This window comes from Aptenodytes patagonicus, chromosome 8 (assembly GCF_965638725.1).
Source record: "Aptenodytes patagonicus chromosome 8, bAptPat1.pri.cur, whole genome shotgun sequence".
NCBI classification, from domain to species: domain Eukaryota; kingdom Metazoa; phylum Chordata; class Aves; order Sphenisciformes; family Spheniscidae; genus Aptenodytes; species Aptenodytes patagonicus.
In genome coordinates, this window is record NC_134956.1 from 25,414,319 (window position 1) to 25,442,291 (window position 27,973).

The window sequence follows — 27,973 nt, forward strand, 5'->3', positions numbered from 1 at the left end:
CCAGTTTATGTACCGAGCATGACGTCCCATGGTATGGAATGTCCCTTTGGCCAGTCTGGGTCAGCTGTCCTGGCTGTGCCCCCTCCCAGCTTCTTGTGCACCTCCAGCCTGCTCAGTCGGTGGAGCACGGGGAGCTGAAAAGTATAGTGTGCCTCTGAGGCTGAAAAGTCTAGTGCAAGCACTGCTTAGCAACAACTAAAACATGGGTGTGTTATCAACATTGTTCTCATCCTAAATCCAAAACACAGCACTGTACCAGCTACTAGGAAGGAAATTAACTCTATCCCTGCCAAAACCAGGACAAGGACAAAACACAGATTTCCATTCAGAGAAGCACATGTACGGGTCCTGATGCTGGCCTGATACGTCCTTGAACAGAAAACAAAATAATTTGGAGACTGAAACATGAGCCAAAAGTCCTGAGCTTCTGTCAATGACCTGGGTTTGAAAATCCTAGAAACTTGAAGAGGATGACCCTGGAAACAGAACTGAATACAGGACTTTTCTGCATCGTATTTCCCATGTATATAACAGTCAAAAGAGCCAGCAAACCTGCTACTGAGGCACCATAAAAATGCAACCATCATTGCCAAGTAGCCAGAAAAGTGACAGCCCTGACAGAAATCCCAAGAGGATGAAGTAGGATGCTCTTAACTTTCCACAGATATTTGTCTAATTATAGCTAGCTGTAGTTCTCTTTAATCCTGGGGTTCCTGCACCTACATGATTTTTTTTTTTTATGCTAAACATGGCTCATGGAGCTACATTATCTCTGAAAACACTTGGAGATAGAGCTACAAGTGCAACCTAGGAAAGAATAAAATTAATCACCGAATTCAAATTTTGCAGGTAGGTTAGAACTTGCACCTGGCAGGGATCTGATAACCTTATTTAATCCCATGCCTTTTTCGAAACATAAGAGCATTTACAAAAAGGGAACAAAAATCCTGGTTTTCTCCATTTTATATTAAATTTTCCCTTTAAAACTTTCAAAAGCTAGCATTTACTTTCAATGGAGAAAATTATTCAGTCATTCCATTACTTGCATAAAAGACTGTCACTCAAGAAAAGGAAAGAGAGGGTTTTCATTGGGGAAAAAGATTACATATTTTAAGAGTTCTACTTTTTTTTTTAAGTAACTCAAAACAATATTTCAATCTTGCCAACAAAATTTGTCCATTTTTGTTTTGATTGAAAGTACATTTTCTCTCAGTATCTGCATGAAAATTTCACCTCTCAATTATTTCTTCCTGTCTTCATCAGTGTTGCAGACATACCACCGTTCAAGTACAACATTCTTTCTCCTACAGACATCATTCTCAGAGGACCACCTGCCACTTGTGATTTGACAGTTCTGTGACTATGAAACACACATAAGCACAAGTTCTGAAGTTACGTATGTGTCAGATTTACCTACACCCTAAAAACTTTTTGGCTCTGGAGTTTGGTTAAGGGACTAGCCAGAAAAGAACCAGCTTCTATTCTATAATGCTCTGCTGCTTTGAAGAGTAAATATAGTGCAATCTCTTAGCAACATGAACTACACAGATATATACTACTCAGTTATAAGGTAAGAATTTGTTAATTGCACATCATCTAATTTTTATTGTATACCTTCCCCTCACTGTCATCTTTTATTAGAATTTAACATCCATGCAAACATCTACACGTTACTAGCTTTGCTCAGTCACAGGCATAAATGTATCTGCACATTTTGATAATTGCAGAACAGGGCCTTTCAGTTGCAAATTTCCTTCATGAAGTGCACTATCTGTCTGTAAGACAGTCTGTGGCTCTTCAGGAATGATAACAAATCAATAGCAGACTTGGCCCAAAGGTCATGGAAGTCAGTGGAAAAATCTCCTCTGCAGAATCCGGATTAGGTCCACAGAGCAAAGCTGTGCACTGGCCCTAATGTGGCACCACAGTCATGCAAAATTTTATTTCCAGCTTTAATTGAGACTAAAACAACTGTGCACAGATGAGTTCTTTGTTTACTCTACTGCAGTTTTACATTTCTGGCATGTTACCAGTTATTGAGACATAAGGGAGTTTGATTCCTAAAGACCAACTTTTACAAGTGTCTTCAAAATGAGCTTTGTTTTCAACAGGAGGGGAAAGTTTATGTGAACAAGCTCTATATATTTTCAACTCCTCTCACCATTACTGTTCCATGCCCCCTCCCACACACTTATCAGCCTTGACCTCTTTGCTAATCAACTGTAATTAGCATGGGCTGAATGTTTCCAAGGGACATGTGGCCCAACAAACCCCTTTATTACTACTTTTAATGACTCATTAGTTGGAGAAAGTTAGAAAACAACATCATCACCATAGCTGAGATGGAGTCACTGCTTGCCTGGTAACTCGGTTAACATTAATCAGCCAGCTGCAATTTTAAAGCATCAGTCAGGACATTGCTATGAATAAAAACTATGATCAAAAGCAGTCAAGCGGAGAAGCACTGCAGAAGGGATGAGCCTGGGTGAGGTCTAGGCTGTAGAGAGACATGACACAAAAGATGCAGACAGGGAAATCCTTCTGTTTTTAGGAAATGGATATGTGGACTATCTGCATTAGAGTGTAGAAGTCCCGCTTCCCTCCCAACAAGAACAGCATGAACTCCCCACTCCTACAGGGTAACGAGAAAGGATTCAGGCTGAACACAGAGACCTCTGATAAAAACAGATGGCAAAGTTCCTTGAGAAAACTGAGTTATCTACCTGCCTTGAGATTACTTTTAGACCTGTGTAAAGACATTTGGGATTTGTTTTCCTTGATGAAACCACTGCAGCTTAAAAGTCCTAAGAAGGAAACCAAGAAAAGGACATTTATCAGTTATCTGCCAATTCACTTTGTCTGCTTACATGAGATGAAGGAGCACAGGCTGAAGGAGTGTAAAGCAGAACCAAAATCTTATTAGATCACAAATTGCATTGGTATGCTGGAGCATGATATTGGCTCCTGACAGAGACGGGACATGTCAGATACTAATATAATGGAATGATCCTAGCCAAAAGGCAAAGACAGCTCTTGAGTTTATTTCAGCCACTTTGGTTTGAACTGACAGCCAGTGATCCAGACAAGAAAGCAGTACCTCACACACTGGCACAGGAATTGTTGCGTGACTGAAGGAACGCCTTCCTCGTTTACTCACAGCTAACATACACTGCACCTTCCTCCTGTTCACATGAATTGGAAAGAGGGAGAATCTGGACTTAATAAATCACGCAAATACTCCTGCAAAATGGGACGGAGGTAAACCAGGATCCAACTTGCCATATCAAAGGAAGTTAGTTCATTGCCATCTTCTCTCGATAATGGATATCCTAAATGAATGCAATTGAGTATGATGCAGTGTAGACACTTTAATAGCTGATTGGTACAGGGAAAATGTGAGATTATGACTGGGAAAACTAGGGAAAGTGACCTGCTTTGAAGAGGTTGCCTGAAATATGATTATTGCTGTTTTAAACTAATTTTCACAGAGAAGCATATGTTTCCAGCGTAAGTTCCCCCTTGATTCTGAAGCTGGTACTGATGTGTGGGGTGCCTGGAGAAGCTATTGTAAAAAGAGAAGAGGAAGAGGAGGAGAGAGAAAAGCCAAGACAAATGAAAAATATAGTAAGCCTTTATGAAAGGTTCTCTGAGCCAAAGCAGTCAAGACAAAAAGCAAGCTCTTTGAACAAGCAGGTGTTGTTGAAGAAGACAGCAACAACAGCCCTGCAAAAAATCACAAATCATTCACTGACAAATACCCACTGTTGAGGGTATTCCACTTACTAATTTTAGACATGATGCTTTCAAGATGGGAATTGGTTGCTGTACAAATTTGTAGGGGAAATAGAAGACAAGAGAGGCAGCACCCCAACATGGGTGTGCTTGAAATCTGAAATGAGCCCTGAACATAATCTAGACGTTGTGGCGTATGGATCCTACAGTTAAAACATTAAATAAAATGTAAACACAAAGGAATTCTGAATCGTCCTGTCTCTCCTCTTTATAATTCACCTACTCTATGTAAAAGTGGTGCCATTCCATGGCACTCAGGACCAATATGCCAGATTCTTCAGCAGTGTTAAGGGACCAAATAAACTTATGTAGATGACTGGCCTGCCAATACTGAAGCAGTTAATAGGCAAATCAGATAAATGGCATTCAACAAGTTGTCAGCTGAAGCTCTTACAAATCATCATGCTGTCAGTTTTGATTGAAGAGTCTGCAAACACAGGAAAAATCATGGGTTTGGCATGGAAATGTAGCTTCTATCCTCTCTGCATGGACTAATTAAACAAATTTGGTTTGTATCAAAATGTTTACTATAAGTAACTTGAGTATATTGAATATATGAGTTTCGCTAAAAGGAACAGTGATATGCAAATTTTTTAGTTCTCTGAACAAAATGAAAAATACAGAAAATGTTGGTTTAGATCCACCTAAACAAACAAACAAAAAAGTTTTCTCAGATAAATTAAAATCAAAGATCATTTTATGTTGTAGGAAGCATTTTGTGCTACCCATTTCAATGTTAGGAGATTTAAAATGAATTTTTTAAAATTTATCATTAAATTATAAAATTGAATTTAGGCAAATTTTAAACACAGCATCAATTTAAATTAACTAGCTGTTTAGTTTAGGGAATACTTAGGAAGAACACTCTGATTTTCCACTCTGCTTCTGCCCCAAAGTCTATATTGAACTCAACACTGTTAATTTTCAGATATTTTAAACTTTTTTTTCAGTGAGTAAGCCATATTTGTGCAAAAATGTTCCACTGCATTCCTCGAGAAGTAGACAGGCATCATCAAGAATTACTTCTAGTCTACATTTACCTCTCCTGTGCTGGGATCAGATTCCATTATTTAACATTCCAAATGGCACTAAAGATATTACAGGAAGTCAAAGAATACACGAACCTAACTGGAATACATTTCTGACAGGACTGTGCCATGGCTACAGGGCTGACTGTGTCCCTCTTCTCAGTTGAATTCCCACTGAAGTCTCTCCTCTTGGACATTAGTAGCAATGACCAACTTAGCAACAGAATGGGTCCTAAAATTCACTGTTAAGAGTTATTGCAACAGCTCACAAACATATTTTACAACTTATTTACTCAGTGTTTGCAAAGGACTTTGAGTGCGGCAGTGTAGGAGGCATTACATAATGGATGTGTGGTTTTGCAGGCTGAGCTTTTATATTCCAGTGGCAGAACGGGGCAGTACATGCCTCACTCTGTGTCTTTTGAGCAAGTGTTTGGAACACATTCCTTTCCTGTGCTGTTGCTCTTTTACATTGATTCACAATGGTAAGCCATTACTGATTCAAATTCAGTCCCCAACAGCATCTGTAGCATTTCAGTAAGGTTTAATCTGTCCCCAAATACCTCTGTTCCTATTGCAACTAGCTGGATGAAGACAAATTAACTTTTGAAGAAGCGTAAACTGGATTGCTTTAGACTGACCTGGATTTCTTCATTTTGTGAACACTCTCTTTGTGGGAAAGTGTGATGAGCTTGACTAAGTGACAAGCAGCCAAAGTCTATTCTCATTTACACCAGCACAAACCTAGATTATGCTCCACCTCTGTAAAGGGACATGGGGCCCTCAGGGACACGGGAGCCCCAGTTTCCCTTTGGGAGCGAACGGACACCATTCAACACATTCAACGCTACATCTGACATGCTAACTTTGTATTATCACTTCTATAATTCTCTCTGAGAGACTCCAATAAGATCTAATACTCTCATAAAGATCCAAATCATATTAAACAGGTGCAATCACTTAATGGGGAATGAGTTCCTCAGGAAGTGCTAAAGACCATTTATATTCAGAAACATGCAAACAAATGGCATTTTTCTTTCAAAATGTTGAATGAAATTTCTCAAGAGTGATTGACACAACGTGCTGTTTTATCAGTAATTCAAAAAGATTCATTTGATAAGATGCATTCTCATAGTCTGTGGTCAAATGTAGAACATGCACAAGAGCACAATTAACTAACTAAAGATTCAGTGAAATGTTTCATTTCAAGCGCACATCCCAGCATGTTATCATCCTTGTCACAACTCGCTGTAGGCAGTCCTTCTCACTGTATTGTTTGTGTCCCAACTGTAGGCTATTAGACGTCCTTCATTGTATTTACCATTTTAATAAGCCTTTAAGACTTTCCTTTTGAAAATGAGCAGTTACTGAAGCTGTAGAGAAAGGCAGGTTTAAGGAAAGAGCTTGCTGTTCAGTACAGACTCGCTTTTCCTTATACCTGATTCTTACTACTTCTGAATGACAGGAGAGGACCGAGCTGCCTGGGTCGTCAGCTCACAGCTCAACAGGCAGGACTATCCTGCCTGCTGCAGGAGAAAAATCTTTAAAACAAATGGCTAAGCAGCCCCATGTGCTGTGAAATCCACTGCAAAGGCCCTCAGCAGGTCTTCAGTTGCTTTCAGACGCGCTTGGCGTGCCATCTAGTGACAGGCACGTCTTCCATTCCCCACCTACCCCTCTTCTTGTCCCTTCCCTACACCCACTAAATGAACAAAACATGCACATGAAACAGGAACAAGAAAACTGAAATGCCTACAGAAACCCCCCTAACAAGCCCTGCATCTACTCATCTTTTCTTTTTCACTTATTCCCACTATGGCCCTTCTCATACTCACTACCCTCCCACCCAAGCACAGATCTTGCAGCTCTTCTAGAGACACTTGTATTGCTGGAGCATTCTTTCACTGGCTTGGTGAGTTATAAATCACTGGCCTCAACAGAGGTCTGGACAAAAGGAGCAAGGTAACAACAAAGGGAGAGGTAGTTGGTTCCACCTGAGCTTTCCCAAGGCACAAGCATGGCTCAGCGCTATGGAACAGCCCAGCTCCAGCAAATCCAGGGGAAGGAGGATGACACCACAGCAAGTGAATCCTCAAAGGCACTGAGCCTCAGGCTGGTTCCTGCTCTCTTCCTCCAAGGACAGGAACACAATTGGGAAAAACAGTACCCTGTGTGGCTCCAGGTTTACCCCCCTCAAGCATTACACTGCAAACCCCTCCTTCACATCCCCAACTGCCCGCTTCCTCCTACCCCATACAAAGCCCACAGATTAGTACACAGGTGCATCATCAGGGATGGGGATCAATTAAACCCTGGATTTTCCAGTCTGTTTTGCAAAGAAATGTTGCCTTATGGACGAGCTAATGAAATTCTTAGCTTCTGGTCTGAAAGATGCATCAGATACGTGGGGTAATACAGGGATACTTCTGCGTTAAGTGAGTATCATAAGACATAAACAAGCAGAAAAAATGGAGGCTGAAGGCCAAACTCACATTTGGTGACTCAAAGGGAAATACAATAGGATTTACAAACTGTTCCCTTAAATCTTGCCTGCAGTGCCTTCCTTTGACTTCTTTCAGAACTGTGAAAGACAACTCACATCGTACAGAATTAAAGACAACTTCAAAACTATGAGCATAATCCACATTCCTAAAGCTTTCCTTGAAGGAAGTGCGTGCCTGCCCCAAAGAATGGCATGAAATGACTCTGCTGGCATTATCACAGAGGTAATAATTTGAATCTTCCAGCACTAAGCAGATACACTTACCATTAGAAGCATACTTGAATGCCCAAAAATCTGCTAGCTGTATTAGAGAAACAAGGAAATATTGTAATTCCTGCATTCAACAGTTTTTAATCTCAGGATTTGCCAAGATAAGGAACACTCTCAGAATTAATATGAATCTGGGAAAGCAGAAATTCAAAGTGCTGTAGCTATCCCAAATTTGTTCCCCCTCTTGTTTCTTTCTATAACATGGGTGCTTGAACGTGATGCTCACAGGAAGAGTAAGAGTCTATATAGGAGCTAATGCAGAATAACTGCTATTCCACAATGACTGTTCCAGGGTCTTCCCTGTTGAGACAAGGCTTAAAGTCTTAGACCTGAAACTGATGCAGATAACCATTCCCTATTGAGAAATATCACAGGAGACTAACCCTGCTTGGATTCAAGACTCACGTACTTGTGTAGGAAAAGGTGCCCTCTCAGGGTGTGAACACAATAAGAGAGATCAGAAAATAGGCACCAGGGAAAAAAAAGAGGACAGTAAAAGATGACAGTAATGAGAGAAGAGGTTTATTAATTGAAGCCCCAATTACAAATATAGGCCTATGCAATGAGAAAACCCAGGAGCTTTGATGAGATGTGCATGCTAGAAGGCTTTGCCAGCTCAGGACTGAGTATATTGAGCACATCTTGGCAGGCCTGTTCCATGTGTGGTTAAATCCTTCCAGCTAAGTCTGGAGGAGGCCAGAAATACACTTTTTATATAACAGAAGTAGTATGAAAAGTCAGGTGGTTACTTCTACTTTTTCCTTTTCATCCTTTAAGTACGATCCTTCTTTACATACACCGCTAGTTTTGCTTCTAGTCCCTATAGGCTGAGGACTCTTCAAGTTTAAAATGAAACTAGTTAACACTTAAAATATTTTCAGGTTCTTAAGACCCTGGGGTTAATACAGCCCCTTAACTTATTAAACAAATAAAAAAATGTAACAATCAATCATACCTTCTGAAAAAAGCTTAACAGCTTATAATTTACCTGAGTGCGCTGCAGAGAGAGTACCTGACCAGGGCAGCTTTTACTGCATGATAAGATCTCCTATCAGTTTTTAGTATCAAAGAGAAATTGAGTCCATGTTTTGCATGCTGAATAAGAAGGTGACTGTAACTGGGATTCTACGTTATTTCCACAGCTGCCTGTTTCTCTATTCCTAAATGAATCAAGACTGCATGGTTTTGAAAACCAGGGTGTAATGGTTCTTAACAGGAAACTGTACATATAAAAAAATCAAGAGAGTTTGACTGTTTATTACATTCATTTACTCCTATGGTTAAATCAGTTCGGTTTTAAGACTTTGATTTCCCATTATACTTTTGATGGATGATGGAACTATAAATACAAACCAGGTGAAATTCATTGGTGATGTGACAAGGTGCTGAGAGTGGTCATGTAATAGTGAGCCCACAAAGACCAGATCGCAGGAATGAGACCAAAATTTAGAATGGCTACTAAAACCAGCCATGAAATGAATGAAGGATGGATCCCTTATCCCACTTGGGACCATCCAATATCCTTTATCTGGGATTTGAAGTCCCTAGGAGTTGGGCATCTAGTTATAATACATGCCTTGGAAAACAGCTCCCCCCCCGCCCGATCCCTGTTGAAAATATTTTAAAGGACTTAACTTCAAGGATAAAAGTGCAGGACATTAACAGTGAAAATCCACCTTTAATGGATAGGACTGAAGCATAAATAGCATCGTCACATAAGAAGATCTCTGCCTCCAAATGCCTGTAATTCTAACAGATGAAGCAGAAGCATGGTCACACACTATTATTTCCTCCGTACACTACGGAATGTGGGACAGCACAGATTTCTGCCAGTTGAGACTAAACAGAAACTAGCATCAGAAAGGGAATACTGAAGAGCTTCTGTCATTGATTTACACAACTATCTGTCAGGCGGCAAGGGCAAGCGGTAGTGGGATTCCTGAACTCTATTTGTGGTTCTGTAAGTAGCATATCATCTAGTGCTATGGTTTACAGTTTTGGAACACTTTCTTTTGAGTGACTTGGCAGGCTAAGAAAGGGAGCATCAGGCTTGTCGTTGTTAGCAGCGCTGGTCCTCTTCCCAGCATACTCACTAATAAGGATACAAAGCACAAAACCACCAGCAGCTAGCAGAAGGGGTAAGTGTTATGCGAAATGTCCCGAAGCAGCGGGAGGCCAGAGAGGGGGCCAGTCTCCCCGCCCCAAGCGCGGCAACGCCGTCCCACTCCTGGGAGGATTCTGTCACCACAATCTCGTACCACCTCTCTCATACACACCTGCGCGCCTCGGGACGCTCCAGCGGGCCCCGCCATTAGGGCCTGTTCCAGGGTGGCTGAAAACAGGGGAGCGGCCACCGCGCTTCCCTTAGAGGAGGCCCAGGCCCAGGCCTAGGCCTAGGCCCAGGCCGCCGCCGCCGCCACCGCCTCCTCCTCCGCCCCGCCCCCGGCCCGCCGACCTCGCCCTGCATCGATAGCTCTGCGCTTGGCAGCGCACGCCTTAGCTGGGCCTCGCGTTTCCCTCCGGCCCCGGATGAGCCCTCCTTGTCCCCACCCTTCCCGCCCATCGATATCTCGGCGCTCGCCCCGCCCTCCGCCGGGCTCTCCCGCTCCCGGGCAGCCGAGGCGCCGAGCGGGTGGGAGCGCGGCGGGCCGCACCTCCCCTGCTGTTGGAGACACGCACCTCCTGCCTAGGTGCTGAGGTGAGGCCCGGCCGCCTGCCGCAGGGCCGGCGGACCCCACGGGCGGGGCGGGGGCTCCCGACGGCCGCTCCTCCGGCGGTCGGCGCCAGCGCTAAGCCCCACCCCTTTCCCTGCGTGCCCCCCGCCCCGGCCGCGCGGGGGGCGACGGGCCCTGCGCCTGCCGCCTCCCTGCGCCTGCGCAGGCAGTCCCTCCCCTGCCAGGGCCGGGCCGGGCGGCGCTGGGCCCGGGCCTCCGCGCCGGCCCTGCCCGCGGCCCGGCGTTTCCAGTTGGCCGCCCGACTTCTTCTAACGCAGAGGCGCGAACAGGCCTCTCCCCTCCCCCCCGTGCGGGGCCTTCGGGCGCCGGGCGGGGCGCGCGCGGGCGCTGCCGGCCGAGCGGGTGCCGCATGCGGAGCGGCGGGACGCGGCCCCCGCCCCGCCCGGGGCCTCGGCGTGGGCGCCCGCTGGGCCGCGGAGGGGCCAGGGAGGGCGTGGGGTGAAGCCGCGCCGCCGGCCCGACGCCGCTATCTGGGTTTCTTGCAGAAAGCCGCGAAGGACGATGCCGCCCCCGCTCTTCGTCCCCGCGAGGCGGCCGCGCCCCGCGCTGCTGCGCTGCTGCTGAAATCGGGGAGCGGGCGCTGTCCGCCAGCGGCCGGGCCGCCATGGCATCCGGCTGTCCGCCGGCCTTCGGTGACCCGGGGGAAACGAGGGAAGGCTTTTTGTGCCCCCTTTGCCTGAAGGACCTCCAGTCTTTCTATCAGCTTCAGTCGCACTATGAAGACGAGCACTCAAGTGAGGACAGAGATGTCAAAGGACAGCTCAAAAGTAAGAGGCACGACAGCTGTTTTAATGCGTTCGGGTTTGCCATGTAAAATTCCATACGACACAAGCTGCTTGTACTGGAAGCTCTCTCAAAATGTCTAAGAATGCTGAAATATTAATTGAAGTGAGGTATGGGGTGGGTTCCGTTTCTGTATAAATTACCTTAGGCCGAGGCATTATTTTTACATTGTCCACGATACTTTCAATAAGTAAATTCTAAAGGAGGCGCTTAAAAGACATCGCTCTTCAAATGTCTGATTTTATGCCTGATTTTTATTATTGGCCTTTTGGGGGTTTTTGTTTGTTTTTATCTGAAAACTCCGATTCATACTGTAACACAGATGAATTCCCAAGTGTTACTTGAAGACCTTACAGAAAAGGGGGAATCTCTGGTACTTGCCAGGTACCAATTCATCAATCCCTTGTTTTGACAGTAGATAAAACTGTAGTCGCAGTTAAAGTGTAAAGTTAAGGAAGGTTGTTGGTGGGAAAAGATGGAAAAGAATGTGGGTGGTGGAGCTGGCAGTAGATGCTGGGAGTGTCCCAGGGTTGTGCTATGGATTACCAACTTTTACTGGTGTTTCAAAAATCCCTTTGAATTCTGTTTAACTAAAATATTTCCCTTTTTTACCCCCCTTGCCTATACAGTGTCATTTTACGTTGAGAGAAAAATATGCAAAAACTGGTGATAATTCTGTGTGTTCCCTGCAAAAAATCTTTCTGGTTTTGGTTTATTATACTAGAGATAGTGGCCTGGCAGTCTTTAATTTTTACTCTTCCCCCTCTTATTTTTTTTCCTGCGATTGATGATTATTACTTCAAAAGTCTCTTTTCTCAGTGAAAAGTTTGTGTTCTTAACAAGCCTATCTTAAGGGTAGCACAGCTGAATATTCCATGAATCTTTAAGTTGCTTTCCATCAGTCTGGCTACTTCTTGGCTCTTAGCACTGTGCTCTTCTTGGACAGTGAAGGTAGACTGGTCAGTACTGCAGTCATGTTCTCATCGTGGGTACAGTGCTGTAATAGCTGAATCACAGATGCTTCTGTGGAGTGTTTAAACCAGAACAACAATATGGTTCTCATTGTGATAAGAGGAAAGAAAACAACAATAACTTAGGCTTGGTAAGATTTCCCAAACACTTCTTTTATTTAATACAAAACACCTGCATTTTGATTTTGTTCTCTAGTGTTCTTTTAATCTAAACTAAAGTACTGTGGCTTCTCAGGCTGTCTCGCATATGTGTTCTTGCATAAAGGATGTTGGTTTTGTCTGCTTAGTTTCTGTCCTAGTTGTTCATGTCAAGGTCTATCCAGTGAAGTCCATTCTAGAAGAAGGAAGGCCAACAGAATCACCTATTTAAATTACCCATTTTAGGGACTAGTGTTCAAACTGTGCATCACAAGTGGTTGCATGACTTCGTGCTGAACTCCAGCTCTCCTAATTGTGGAGTTCTAGAAATGCTTACAAATCACCTTACTACTTCAGTTGAGTTATACTGAGGTGGTCAAGTTTGACTTCATGGCAAACAAGATTATAAAGTTTGCTTGAAAAGCTTTTGTGTCTGTGGCAAAGCCACGCGGCATCCCTACTTCTTTTTGAGTATGTCGGACTTTCAAAGTCTCGAGTGCAAATATATTTCCTATTTAGATAGTGTAAACTTCACTTAAGAAACTGCAGTGTCTAGCTGGCATTTGTTATGCTGGCTTGAGAGTAGGTGGGGGGAGGAGTAGTCCTATTTCTTAGATGATGTTACAATGCTAGCAAAGCCCTTGCCAACCTGACACAGTTTTGTTGAGAAGTGTGTTTTATATCACTGAGTGTCATTTTGGGAGGTAGCATAACTTCAGCAGCTCAAAAACTGCTAGGAAGTATGATGTCTGCATGAGGGGCCTGCTGGCACAGCCTTAGTGGCTGACGCTTGGCGGGGAGACAAGGTCAAGGTGGCAGTTCCAGTGTTTTGGAAGCTAAATAAGAAAATTAGAAATATGAAAGGGCATGCTAACTCATGGTTCCCAGCAGCTTGTTAGAAAGCTTGATATATAAGAGATCTAGTTCAAGGAGGTACTGAATGTGTTTGGCAAGAAAAGTAGTGCCCTCAACTTCTGCTAGCATCCAGAGAGGAACATGGCAAGGGCAATAAAAGCTCTGAAGTTTCAAGTTCCTGGTTCCAAAGTTTTTTTGTTTTTGGCCCGGGAGACTGCCCTCCCCTCACTAGCATTCATATGAGATAATGCGGTGGGCTGTTCAGTAATTTTTGAAATTATTTAGGTGTACAGGCATACTGAAATTCTTAGTTTGTGCAACAAGGCAAAGAAAGTGTTGAACATCCTTGACTCCTAAGAAAATCATTGGGAATTAAGAGAATTAAGATGATATCTGTATGATGTCCCCGAATGCTGTGAAATGGGTCTCATAGTTTAAGATAGCTTACTGTTTTACAGTGAAGTCCCTGAATGGAGTGTCTAAAACTACTGTTTTGTCATTAGGACCTTAGTGCTACTTTATGATAGATAACAAAGAGCATTTCCTGTCATCTGTGATTCTCTGAACCGCATTCTGGTTCTAAACAGAACGTGTTGAAGATAAACTTGTCATCAAGGAAAAAGACTTGTGCTAAAAGATGAGCAATATTCCATACTGGTTTCAGGTGACAAATATTTGGTGACTACCTGCCACGTTTGATAACTTGGGTTTATCTTTTTCAGATCTAGTCCAGAAGGCCAAAAGAGCAAAGAAGAAATTGCTGAAACGAGAAGGAGATGACAGAACTGATTCTGGATCTCAGGAACGATATGAGTCATTCAGTTATGGTGGAGTAGATCCATACATGTGGGAGCCCCAGGAAGTCGGTAGGAGAGCTAGAAAGCAATACACAGTGGGGATAACTTTTCTTTTAATCTTGATTGGGAAAGTGCTACACTATTGCTGAAGTTGCATGAAATTGTGTCTGTATTGCGTTTGATTCACTGTAGCATGGGGCTATGGTTTGCATATTGATTTTGTGCAGCCTGCCTACGTTGTGTGGGGTGATGGGGAAAGAGCAGATAATGGGGGAAAAAAAAAATATGTATAAAATCAGTACCCCAACTAACCTTGAGAGCAGGATAGCTGTTTGTCATGTCATTGTGCCTGAGCTGTTGAGGCCTGCTGGATATGTGTTTACCTCTGTGCATCCAGCTTTGTTGAGGTATTCTGTAACCTTTTTGTGGCTTTTTACAAAACAGATAATCCACTAATTAATAATTAAGCTATAGCTATATAAAATCTCCAGCTTTTGGGCTACACGTAAAGTAGTTGTTAGTTTACATGTCTGACAAAAAGCTTATCCGTTGATTTAAACTCTTTCAGCTTTTTCCTTGGATTTGAGGTGTAGATCATTTCTCATTAAAAAGAGGTTTACTTTAAAAAAAAAACAAAAAAAAACCCACACCCAAAACAAAAACCAAGCAAAAACCCCACAAAACAAACAAACAAACCTCATGCAACCCCAAACCCACCCCTCTGAATATAAATCTACATTTGTAGAATTTCAAGGATAAGTTGACTGAGCCTGTAATTACAAATACTGCGACTGGAAATTGCCTCTTACTGTTACTGAAATATTCTGGTTATTTTCAGGGGGAGGAAGCAGCACTATGTCTGGTGGATCCTGGGAAAGTTTCCCCTGTGCTGCTGACAGACTAGGACTTAGTCCTTTGGGTCTGCAGAGTCTGAGTTCTGTAAATTATTATACTTTTGACTTTGTAGCTATTTCAGCAGCAATCATAGTATAAATATTAGCTAAGAATAAATTTAGGCAGTGAACTAGCAGAAGGTTTCTGAACATTAGAGAAGTGAGAACTGTTTTCTGATCAGAGTGGAGAAGGTGAACCTTACGGATTTTAGGACAGGATTTGGTGGGTTTGTGAAAGGGACTGTGTGATGTCTCCAAAGCAGTGGCTGAATTCAGTTACCCAGAGGGGCCCTTTCATTCCTATGAATTCAGCTTTGGAGGTTTTTTGGTTATTTCATTAGCATGAGGAAGCGAGATTCTTACACAGGTAGTATCAAAAAGCAACATCTGATTTTGTATTCTACCAGTCGGAAGAAAGATGATGTTGTTGTTGTTGTTGTTGTTGTTATTATTATCATCATTAATTTTTATTTTGTCTGTAACTTTGATTTTTTTTTTTAATACCTGGCTCATCTTACTCGGAAAAGGATCAAAACTTAAGCTTGAAACCAACGTTGTCGAGTATGAATTGTATATTTTTTAAATAGGTGCTATATTGCTCTTTTGTATACGGTGATCCGTTTTCTGAAAACCTGAACTGTCATCAAGGATTTGATTCAGACCCCTAAAGGTGGGAGGATGATCAGAAGTCTGAAAGAGAAACTGCTGTCGCATAGACCTCCAATAGTCATTGGACCTGCCTCTTCCCTTTGTTCAACATGTAGCCAGGAAACTAAAGGGAGTTGGTTTTGAGAATACTACTATATGATAATAGCTTGCCAAATATAACTGAGAGACGAAGAGGGGAAAAAAAATTGTTGCAGATATTCTCTTTAACACAGTGCCTGTTGTTTTCTGTAGTAGAAATAAAACACTGTTTATTGCTAGCCTGGAGATTAGGCTTTAACCTGCATGTTTTATTTAGAGCAGCACCATAAAAATGTAGGATTCTAATGTGTCTTTAAAATTCTATTTGAACATGAGAAATAAATGGTGAAAAGAAGAGTCAGCTGTCTTTCAAGAGGCATTTAAGTGCATTTAAATCCATACAGAACACCTGGGTGACTATGAAAACTTTCTGCTATCTCTCCAGGTGCTATGAGAAGCCATCTTTCCGATTTCAAGAAACACCGAGCAGCCAGGATTGATCACTATGTAGTTGAAGTCAATAAGTTAATAATCAGGTTAGAAAAGGTAAATTTGCTGCTTTTTAGTATTCTAGCCTTCTGAATGTTTCCTAGATTAAAAAAAAATAATATTTTAGTATGAAGTGTGCCCATTTATCTAGCAGTGCACTCTGTAAAGGATACTAAACTATGACTCTCTTCACACATTACTGTTTTCCTTTTTTATCCTTGAGTACTGTGCTTGGTTTGACCCTGTACTGTGGATATGATTTCTGTTTCTGTGCACTATTTTCAAGCTGAAGATGTTACTTCCACGTGTTTCAAGAGCCATCTGTTTCCCTGTATATTTTCCCCATCTTTTACTTTACTAAATTTCTCCCTAATGTTTTTGTCATGATTCTTCCAGCTTCTCATTCTTCACAATCTACCAATTATATACTTCCATTTTGGCTCAGATGCAGTAATGTTGGATGCTGTAAGGATCATGTCCAAAAGGCTCCAATTTGTACAGGTTTGGCAGTCATTGTTTAGCACTACTTGTATGAGTATGGCATTAGAAGTAAATAGGAAAGTTGCAGGAATGGTGTGAAACAGGCTGAGACGCCTATCTCTTAAAAACCCCAGGTTTCTTTTTCTTGTTGGGCTGGCTTGTGTTGTTTTGGTTTTTTTTTTTTCTTGCAAAAGTACAATTTTTCTTGAATGTATTGTTTCTCTTCTACTAGCTTACATCGTTTGACAGAGCAAACACTGAGTCAGCTAAAATAAGAGGTTGGTATGAGCTTACCTCAGACTATTTGCTCGTATAGTTTAACCAGCTGAGGAATAAACTGAATGAATATCTTACATTGTGTGTGTTCCCTCCCCTCTTGCCCGATCACAGCTATAGAGAAGTCTGTTGTGCCTTGGGTCAGTGATCAGGATGTTCCATTCTGCCCAGACTGTGGAAATAAGTTCAGTATTCGAAACCGACGTCACCACTGCCGCCTTTGTGGGTCTATTATGTGCAAGAAGTGCATGGAACTTGTCAGTCTTCCTTTGGCAAGTAAGTACAGTGTGTGGTGTTAATTCCTCCTTTCCTTAGCTCACTCCGGGTGCTAATTGCATTCTGGCTTTTTGCCATTATAAAAAGAGCTGCTGGTAATATTCTGCCTGTGCGGAAAACTTGGTCCTTAATATGTCATTCAGTTTCATGCAGACACTTGTCTGTGAAACAGAATAAGAAGAATGATTTCTCCATTCTTTGTCTCTGTTCGTTCTTCAGATTTGGAAGTGTTACATAACACTGAAAAAGTTACTAGAAGTAGTAGTATATACTACTAGTAAATATATTAGTAAATATAATTAATATTTAGTGTCTTATTCTACCAAGTACCATAACTATGAAGGTATTCACTTCAGGAATTATAACTGCCAAGGTTCTTGACATGTAAAACTATTGTGGATATTTCCAGCCTTGCCCATGGTTGTCCAAATGCTGACATTAAGGAAATTCATCCGCAAGCCTTTAAGAAACCCTTTGAACTTTAATTTCCTCATCTAGCGCATTGGAGAGGAGACCGTATTTTCTGCGGAACTAAATGATGTTAACTGTGCTTTTTGGAGCGTTCAAGCACAAAACACGGACAGCATTATAGACCTGTTCTTCCACACACTATTCTATAACTGTGCAAGCTCCAACATGAGAATGCTTCTAGGCATAAGCAGAGTCAGTGGTTCTCAGCAGTTTGCTCTCTAGCTGCTTTTAGAATGGGGCAGGATTTACAGTGAAGACCCAAATTCTGACTTGCAGTTTTGGTTGTCACGGGTTCCTTGCCTGTCTTTCAGCAGACTGTTTCAACTGGGTTTTCTAATATTACCTGAAGTGCAATTTGTTTGTGTTGGTAAAATCTGTTGGCTTCTCCAGTCACTGTAACATTACCTGCGTATAATTTTTAGGCAAACTCACTAGTGCCAGCAAAGAGGCCTTGGGTTCTCATACTAGCCCGAACTCCTCACCTAATAGTGTCCATGGCTCCCGCCGTGGCAGCATTAGCAGCATAAGCAGCGTGAGCTCAGTTCTGGATGAGAAGGATGATGACCGAATCCGTTGTTGTCGGCACTGCAAAGACACCCTGTTGAAAAGAGAACAACAGATCGATGAGAAAGAATACACTCCAGAGATTGTGAAACTCTATGAGGTAAATCAAACTCTTTGCTGCTTTCATCCTCAGTGTATATATCTGCAGTTGTCACTACTTGACTTTTGGCTTGTTATCTCATGTCCAAGCTCTTATTTTATGACTTAATACTCACTTGTGTTACAATAGACTCTATTGGGTGTTTATGACATGTAACAAAGAGATATCTGAAATGATGGAGCCAGTTGCCATATAGTATTTATATCCCACGATAACTTCAAACATTGTTTTAAGATACATCTTCATTCTCATCATCTGGGACTAATAGTTCTGAGATGCCTCTCTTAAAATTGTGAACTATGTCAGCTGGGATTCCTCAGAACAGTTCTTGTTTGAACCAGTGATATGCTGTGCACTTTGTTGATGGGCTGCACTGGAACTATGGGACTCGATGTCATCAGCACTGTTTGTCCTCACGCTGATGGCATATGCTTTTTTGAACTGTCTATATCGATCAACAGTGTATGGCTGGAACACTGTTCAAATATGCTTTGAAAGCAGGTACTGACAACCATCAGGTATCTTTTCAGTAGAGTCCACAAACCCCCCAGGTTAGTATTAATGGAAGTTTCTGTTGGTGCTCTTTGTGAAGAGATTTAAGACTAGAAGTTGTCCAAGTCATCCATTAAAACAGCTTTTGAATTCAAAATTCGCTTTGCAGGGGTACAGGGAGTCTTTCTGTGTTCCTGATTATGCCTTCTGTGTTCTGAAGATAACTGGAGGGTCTTGTCATCCTGAATAGTTAAATGGCTTTCATCACGGTTAACTTTGAATGTGCACAGGCAGCGCGAAAGGCTTATGTCAGCATGTTCTTGCATTAGTGTTTTAATATAAGTTCTTTTTTTATACATTTTGTTTTAAACAAGAAACTCCGACTCTGCATGGAGAAGGTTGACCAGAAGGCACCAGAATACATAAGGATGGCAGAATCACTAAAGTAAGCCCCATTTGCTGATTTTGTTTATGAATATATGTATTTTTCCTCCCCAAAAGTGTGGGAAGGAGTAAGGAAGTGGCGTGCTAAGGCTGCAAGAGTGTGTAAATTGTAAGAAAAAGCAGTGTTAGATTATCTGTTGTCTTTTGGATGCTCTTCAAACAAAGTAGTACTGAATTAATTATTAATGGTAATGTTGCATACAGAGAAGTCATCTGATTTATTTTTTTTTTTAAAGCCACTTCCCAGTGAGGCACTACTGTCATATTTTGACTGTCATCTTTGCAAAAAGGAAGTACAAGGCTACAATTCCTGTTTTGTAAATGAGCCTCTTCAAAACAGTTGAAGTAGGAAATTACTTCCCTCAGCTGGATAATATGGCTTCCAAGTAGTGCCAGCAGCAAAGGATCGTTTGAATGCTTCTCATCTGTTCTTGTGTAAAGCAAGCCACCTTCACCTGACAGTTGTTCTAAATCTAGCTGGCCTGCCCTGTGCTGCAGTGAATAAGCAGCATTCATGTATCACACTTTTGTGCATAATTTCTTGTGGTAGTATTCTCTCACTGGGGTAACTTAAATCTCTCCAGCTATATCTGCAAGAGGTTGTCAGGTTATACTTCTGGCTTGTATAGTAGAGGAATACACACATTGGTCTTAGACTATGAAGCATGTCCATTTGGGAAGTTAAAATTAACAAATATTTCTGTACCTGTCCTTTAGATCTGATGGTTGTAGAAAAACTAGGCTGTCATTCATCGTAACAAAACTGTTTTTGTAAAAACACACCTCCCAAAAGGAAGAAAGAAATACAGAAGGTGAAAAACACGCTAAGCTGTTACTGCTTTTTGTAATGACTTCATGAGAGCTGGTGTTACGTGGCTTGACAACTGGAGAAAAGTAAAAATATGAATGTCCTGGATAATGGAAGCACATGTCAGAAAACAACAGACTACTTCTGGTGAAATTAAAGATTTCTGACTAGTAGTGAGTCCCAGAAACTGGAATCATATAGATAGTGAAGTTGCTTTTGAGAGGGTGATCCTTATCTTTTATATTTGTGATATAAAAGGAGAGGGAAGCTACAAACTGGTGAAGTCTTCCCTGTTAAATCCTAATTTGTTTTACCAATAAATGTGAGATTGTAGTACAGTGCATATAATGGATTGTGTCCCCATGTGGACAGTTGGTTACTAGCATCTTAAATACTATACCCATGTGGGGGTGTAGGCTTTTGCTTTCTGACAAACGTTAGTAGGGATAACTATTTTACTTTAATGGTATAGTTACTTATTCAATCAGTCAGTGTTTCTGCACCCAACCACCTGGAAAAAACCACAAAATAGATGCATTTGCTAAGTACGTGTATATTTTAGATATTACTGGTAGAGTGGCATTCTTGTGTTAAAATACAATTTCTCCTATAATAGTAAATAATAATACAATCATAAATGAAGTTATCTTCTATGAAATGTTCATGTTCACAAGATTATTGTAATTTTCCACGTCTCTCACAAAGAAAGGGTTTTTAATCACAATGAGCTTGAAATAAAATCGTTCAACCCCTTTAGTGTTAGCTGTTCTTACCATTGTTGAATCTTAGTAATCTTGAGATAACTTCTAGTGTTGTATGTATTGTTAGCTGGATGCATGACTTACAATAAAGTATTTATTTCGTAGTGCTGGGGAGGCAACCTACAATCTTGAACATGCTAATGACCTGAGGGTGGAGATCCAAAAAGTATACGAATTTATAGATGCCTTAAGGTAAAAGAAGATCTCTCTCTTCCCCCACACACACCCCCAGCATGTGTATATCTCCTGTTATGACTTCCTGTAGTTTTTCTCAACTGTTGGTGTCAGTGTTTGTGTAGCATATACCTGCTTATTCATATGGATAATCCATTTGTCTGCTCAGTTGTAAAGAGCATGTGAAAATGTAAATGTTGTTCCTGTGCACCATCAATTTCTACTTCCTTTTCCAACCTTAAAAATCACGCATTCCTCTGCAGTGGAAATAACTAAGCACAGAGGAAACAAATAGCAGCATAGGTGGGGTTTTTTTGGTTTTGTTTTTTTTTAAAGTGGGAGTGGAAAGTGTTATAACTTGTAATATCCAAAATGGTTTACCTAAAAGAACATCAGAACATTTTCATCCAATATTGTCTCTCTCCCCTTCTGTTGCATTTTTGCTGGCCCTTGTTTTTGAACTGATGAGGCTGTATGTTTGCTTTGATTCAGTAAGAAGATTTTGAGTCTAGGCTTGCATGAAGATCCCCAACCTCATCCTAAAACACTACAACTTCAGAGAATGATAAGATATTCAGCTACACTTTTTGTTCAGGTAAATGGAGCATATGTTATGAGCTGAATGTAAATTTTATATAGTGTTCTCTTCTTTGCCAGGCATCCCCATGGTTTGAAACTATTTTGACGGGAGGTTTAGTTCCGTACATTTTCTGTAGTTCCCCTAATGACTTATGATAGCCTTAAATGAGCTAGCTTGAATACACATAGTGTAGTCAGAGCAGCATTGAGTTTAGGGACATAAGAGAATGTGTGAATCTTGGCTTTGTCTCTTGCTGAGGTGTGAACCTAGGTAGCAGTATAGTTATGTCAGCAAAGACATGCTCAGAGCTGTGGCAATGACTGCAGTGTAGAAGTACCTTTTATTTGCTTGTGGGATGTTCTCTTGGTGGTATCTCTCTTTTCAAGTACTTGAAAATTGGCTGAATGCCTGGAAGCAACACTGTAAATGTTTCAATTTTTGCCAGGAAAAACTGCTTGGCCTAATGTCCCTGCCAACCAAAGATCAGTATGAAGAACTGAAGAAGAGAAGACTGCATATGGTAAGACAGGTTAAGATTTCTTATACATTGTTTCAGGGCCTCCTTTAAGGGCTTAAGCCTAGTCGCTGTGTGTGTATGAATAGTTGCCTTTAACACTGGATTTCAGTTTTTCCTTTTTTTATGCAGATCATTCCATACACTTTTTCAGGGATTCATGTAACACCGTCGTTGTATTCTATCCAGAACATAAGTAGGTGTGTACTGAGCAGCTGAACACTTCTAGAAAGCAGCAGTGACTTGGTTGCTGTCCTGGTTTTGGCTGGGATAGTTAATTTTCTTCCTAGTAGCTGGCACAGTGCTGTGTTTTGGATTTAAGATGAGAATAATGTTGATAACACACCGATGTTTTAGTTGTTGCTGAGCAGTGCTTACACTAGTCAAGGCCTTTTCAGCTTCTCATGCCCTGCCAGCGAGAAGCTGGGAGGGGGCACAGCCAGGACAGCTGACCCAAACTGGCCAAAGGGACATTCCATACCATGGGACGTCATGCTCAGTATAGGAACTGGGGGGAGTTGGCCGGGGGGTGGTGACCACTGCTCGGGAACTGGCTGGGCATTGGTCAGCAGGTAGTGAGCAGTTGCATCACCTCTTGTGGTTTTAGGTGGTTTTTTTTTTTTCCTTCCTGGGTTTTGTTCCTCCCCCCTTGTTGTTTTACTTTTCTTCACAACTTGTTGTTGTTGTTATTTTATTATTTCAAGTATTAAACTGTTCTTATCTCAACCCACCAGTTTTCTCACTTTTACTCTTCTGATTCTCTTCCCCCATCCCACTGGGGGGGAGTGAGCGAGCGGCTGTGTGGGGCTCAGTTGCTGGCTGGGGTTAAACCACGACAATTGCATGTGCTCTTTTCTGCTGCAGCACATGCAGAGCAAACCCTAAACTAAGTATGTTAGTTTACATGGATTTTCAAATTGTGTTCTGGAGTTCATTTGCACAAGTAGAATTTGGAGACTTCTTTCAGTGGTGAAAAAGGCCTTATTAGAATAAGGATGCCTCTTCAGAGAGAGAGGGATTTTCAGTTAGGAGGGAGGACATCATTAATTGTAAACTAAACCAGCTTTATCTTGAGGTAGAAGTTGAGGAATAAGAATCGGTGCACTCCAAAAGCTAATGATATCGGTGACCTTTAACACTGATGTTCTATTCCAGATGTATGCTGTAGTCAGATGTGATACGGTTACTGTCCAGATTGATCTAGACCACTCTTTGCACAGTTGCATTAGGTATTTTTTTTGCTCTATATAAAGCACTGTTGCTGCTCCTACTTGCCCTCAAGTTTGTAGAGGCAGCTGTCATGGGATTTTGATCAATAGCGTCAGAAACAAACTGAAGGGAAGCATTTAGGTAGTATTATGAAAACAAGCATTTTCTGCAAAGTAACCAAAAATGCAGCTGATACCTTTCAGTGACAGCCAGCGATGTCTAAGATAAGCTAACTTCTTGTACCTATGGATATTTAGAATGCAATTTTTCAAGCTCATGGTGTTCTCTTACTACATGTTTTTTGTTTTAGGTGGCTCTCGAAACACATGGAAAACAAGAGGAAAAGCAGAAAGACTTTATCTCCAGACCTGCAGCCGCAGTTAATGGTGATGCAACTCACCTGAAAAAAGGAATAGTCAGGAAATCTGAAGGCTGGTTACCTACATCTAGCATATCAAGAGAGAGTGAGATAGCAGACCCACTTCTTCAGCAGATTGACAATATCACATCCTTTATTAAGCAAGCAAAGGCAGCTAATAGGATAGACGAGGTCCATATGTTGCAAGAGAACCTGAGGCAGCTTCAGGATGAATATGATCAACAACAAACTCTGAAAGCTATTGAGCTTTCTAAAAAACAGGCAGAAGAGGAAGAGATGCAGAGGGAGGAACTTCAGGTCCTTCGTGAAAAAGAGTGGGAAAGAGAACACCACAAATTCATGTCTCAGCATTCAAGGACATGCTCCTTAGACTTCAGAGAAGTCAAGCAGCATCAGCATGAAGTTGCAAAAGAGAATCGGAACTTGACAGCACATGCATTGGATTTAGATATTCCTCAGATCAAAGGGGACCCAGGTTTTGAAACTCCTACTGTTGAGCAGCTGCCAGCTAAAGAGCACTTGGTCTTCACACTCAAACCCCAGAACGTCCCAAAGTGTGACAAAGACCAAGATCAGACAGCCTGTCTAAACCCCTTTGAAGATGAAGCAGATACCCCGCAGTTAGAGGAAGATCCCACTAACCCATTTGCCAAAGACACTTCTCCAATGGTTTCATTCTCTAACACAGCTCTGCAAAGTGATAAAAAAGAATATAATCCATTTGAAAATGAGGAGGAGGATGAAGAAACTAATGGAGCACCTGGCAGTACTTCAAACCCTTTTGAAGAGGATGAAAATCCATTTCAAAAGCCTGGGGGCAGTTGGAATTCTGGGAATCCATTTGAAGAGGGATCCTCTGCCAATCCCTTTGAAGTGGAGGATGGCAATGAGATCTCTGGAGAGGAGGCTATAGAGGAAGAGCTGCTTCTCCAACAGATAGATAATATCAAAGCTTATATTTTTGATGCCAAACACAGTGGACGAATGGATGAGGTGGAGGTACTGACAGAGAACTTAAAGGAATTGAAGCGCACATTAGCAAAGCAGAAGGAGAAATCCAACTGCTGAAGCAGAAGGAGGGCTGTGTAATAATTATTGTAAGTCTGCTGTTACATATGAGAAGGTAGAGCAGATACTTACGAACAGGAGTACAGATCGCAAGAGGGAATTGGGAGAATCTTGACTTTTATGCACTTTCAGTTAAGCATTTCCACTACTACTCAGTCTTGAAGAAAGAATTATTGAGGTATGCTGCTGGTCTCAAATGCTTATACTAAGAAATTTTAAAATAACTTGTTACAACACTCTCTTAATGGTAACTGGTCTTATTGTGTGCTTATTTTGGTCAAAGTGGTTAAGTGCTAATAGGGAACTGTGATTTGGAAATGGTTGCAATGTTGGTTTGTCATCTTTACTCCTTTCTGCTGTAGTATTGTAGTATGGGCCTTTCAAGTGGGGCTTTGACTAAAGAGAGATGAAAAAACTTTTCTCAGACTTCTGCATCTTCTGATAATGACACAGTGCTGTGTTACAGGCTAGCTCAATTGCCTAATGGTGTTATGAGAAAGTGCTGTTAAAAGGCTACTGTGATTCCTTGAGGTGCTGAATATACGGGCTTGCAGATCAATTTTGTGCAATGCTAATACATAAGAGATTTTAAGACTGAGAAGAACTTTATAACTGATCTTAATATGAGTAACTCTTTAATGTGTTTATAAAAATTCCCAAGTAAAATTCAGATGCTGTCTTTTCATCACTTTCAGTTTCCCATTTGCTCTGAGCGCAAACTACAGTGTAATAGAGAACCATGCTGGCTTCAGAGACCTGCTTGTGAGGGAACAAGTATCTACTTGTTTCCAGGGAAAAGAGCATCAGGCTAGCACCATTTCAAACTATAATGTAAAGGGTGACCCTTCGATTCCTAATTATCTTATGGAATCTACACATTCCTTTAAATTCTCTGGGTGACAGAATGATCATGTTTGTCATATTTGTGAGACTGGAACCCTCTTTTTGTAGCATTCAAGGAACAAAAATCTTGTTTACAATGGAAAGCTGAAGTGCCACTGAACTGGAATTCTGTGAAAGCTGGGAGACAAAGTCCACGACTGTGATAGGGCCAAATAGCAATTCTCTTTCATATTTGATTCCCCTCAGAAGTTATGAGAATCAGGCATGTCTGTCTTAAATAAGAAGCTCCAAATTGGAGTCATCTTGTGATCCTGTGGTCTGGGGGATGACTAGGTGATGGCCAGCACCTGTGATGCAGAAGGGCTTAGAACTGGGCTTCTGAAGATTGGCATCAGAAATGTAGGATCATTTCAGGGTTAGGTCAGCCTGTATCTTTGGGAAAGATGGAGCCTGAGCTGCTTTGATTTTTGTCTTTGAAAGGCAGAGGTCCATCATCAGGCATTGGTGTTGGAAAGGGTGGTGGGGAGGAGTTAGTCTAAAGGGTGTATTTATTTGAAGCTGAAATAGAGGAAAATCAGGCAGATCACACTGTGTAGCACTAATAATAGTGGGCTTACCCAGAAGTGTAAACTTTTATGGAATAGGACGTCTTTTAACTATGTCTCTGATAATATATGTTAGCATAGCTGCAACCCAAGCATTGCATAATATTTTAGAGACACAAATAATTATGCTACCTAAAGAGCAGGAATTCTAGTTTTATTTTGCTGTAAGTAAGTGGAGGTAGGGACTTGTGGAACTGTTGTTTAAATAAACCAAACCACCTCTATCCTCACTTAACAGCACTAGTAACTGATCAAAATAACTTAGAGCAGCCAGTTAAGGACAGCTGATGTTCTTCTTACTGTAGCCTAAGTCTGAAGTTGAAAGGTATGCAGAACAGGTTGTCTTAAGACCATGAAGTTTTTATACTGAGATGTTTTATTAGAGTTGATCGAGTCCCCGAGTGTTATTTTGCACCAAGTGAAAGGAAGAATGGAGGATTCTGAAAGGTCGTAAACTAACAAAACGCATGCACTGTGGCACCAGATTTACGAAGGCAGCAAAAAATAAATGTTAAGATAGCTAAACATAATCCCTGGAATTGTTTGTTTTAACAGAAATAGTATAAGGTAGTTATTTAAGACAGACTTCTTTGCTAGTCAAGAGGATTGCTCCCTGCACTGTAACCTAAAGCTTTTTTTGGTATCGACATGAAAAAAATGTTTCAGTGGCTTCAGCTTTCACATTTAAAAAGTGTTTTTTCCTTGTTGCAACTATTCTGCCTTGTTTGTATTTTCAGTCTAATACACTAATAATGAAAGTATCCTTATTGTACATGTAGTAATGTATTTTTACAAGCAGATAACAGACTAGCATACCTCGTGATCTTTGTCAGTGTTAAATGTGATAGACTAGACATCTGATACTAAAGTCGTCTCCAAAGTGAAGACCTTATGCTGGTATTTGGACTGCTGTGAGGCTCACAAGGCACAATGGAATAAAGGCATCTTGACCCTAAAGCTCAATAAATAACTAGCGTTGACTTTTGTTAAAATTGCATGCATTCTCTGTATGGAAACTTTGTAAACAGAGATGAAATAAACCAACATGTTTATTTTGTGCTGTGTTCATCCTTGACAATTTTTACAGGACGCTTGAATTGGTGTGAAATTTTGTACTGGACCATTAGCTCAGAAATGCTGAAATACAGTTCTACATTAATTTGCATATATAAGCCTGACTTAAAGGTATGTACAGTTATCAAATTCCAAGCAATATAGTACAATCTATCATATGTTTATATACTATTATAGGTATAGTGTAATTGTTTGGTGAGGCAGAAGCTATGACGATTTAGAAGGGGGTTTTGACCATGTGCAGGGAGTAGGAGCATTTGAGGTAGAAGTTACATAGCAGCACTGGACTTTGAAGCATAATGGACTTGCTGGCTAGGATTTGCTGGAAGTTGATAAATCTAGACACAGTTCTCCTCTGTATGTGGTTTTTTGGTTTTTTTTTTTTTTTTTTTAGAGGAAGACTGTTTAGGAAATTGTCTTAATTTAAGAGTAGCTTTAAATTTTTTTTGAAGGACAATAAAGGTAATTGTAAAGCATTATCTTTCAAATACCAGCTTACATGTTCTCCTTTACTGCTGATATTCTTGATCAGTGCTTCTCAGAGCTGCAGTATCAACTGCGAAAGTTGTATCTTGTTGTAAATGAGACTTCTAACTGAGTGGCAACTAAATAAATTAAGAAAATTCAGCATGTAGTTTGAGCCTGGAGTTACATTATCATTTGGCTGTCTTCAGTTAGTACAAGATGGAAATCAGCAGGAACACTTCTATACCACTTTCTATAAATTGTGGAATTCTGTGCTGCTTCTAAGATAAATTAACTTTTCAGTCTAGTGTCTCTATCCCAAAGCAAACATGATCTTGTTTTTGTCGTAACCTTACACATGCACACGAGTAGGAAATAGGGCTCTAGTCATTCTGTTTTCCTTATTGTTCTGTTTTCCTTTTATGCAGTGTTGACTGGAATGCTTTGTA

At 41.2% G+C, this 27,973-nt stretch overlaps 2 protein-coding genes across 5 annotated transcripts in view; one reads left to right on the forward strand and one right to left on the reverse strand.

Moving 5' to 3' along the window:
• The window catches only part of TMCC1 (transmembrane and coiled-coil domain family 1), a 212,795-nt gene extending 202,458 nt beyond the window's left edge, over nt 1-10,337 (reverse strand). Inside the window, exon 1 of one of the 4 annotated variants that reach the window (XM_076346752.1) lies at nt 10,273-10,337. The gene's annotated coding sequence lies outside the window, so the exon portion shown is untranslated. Of the gene's footprint in view, nt 1-13; nt 124-7,587; nt 7,604-9,869; nt 10,015-10,272 lie in introns of those variants that run through there. The other 3 variants (XM_076346748.1, XM_076346755.1, XM_076346754.1) reach the window with 3 other exon arrangements.
• A 446-nt stretch (nt 10,338-10,783) lies between these two features.
• RBSN (rabenosyn, RAB effector) lies at nt 10,784-27,042 on the forward strand. Its single transcript, XM_076346760.1, has 11 exons — nt 10,784-11,095; nt 13,798-13,941; nt 15,898-15,998; nt 16,654-16,699; nt 16,812-16,973; nt 17,867-18,108; nt 18,975-19,045; nt 20,719-20,805; nt 21,280-21,382; nt 21,813-21,887; nt 23,401-27,042. Exons 1-11 carry the CDS (start codon nt 10,933-10,935, stop codon nt 24,535-24,537), a joined length of 2,331 nt encoding a protein of 776 aa, XP_076202875.1. The 5' UTR covers nt 10,784-10,932; the 3' UTR covers nt 24,538-27,042.
• Nucleotides 27,043-27,973: the final 931 nt, after the last annotated feature.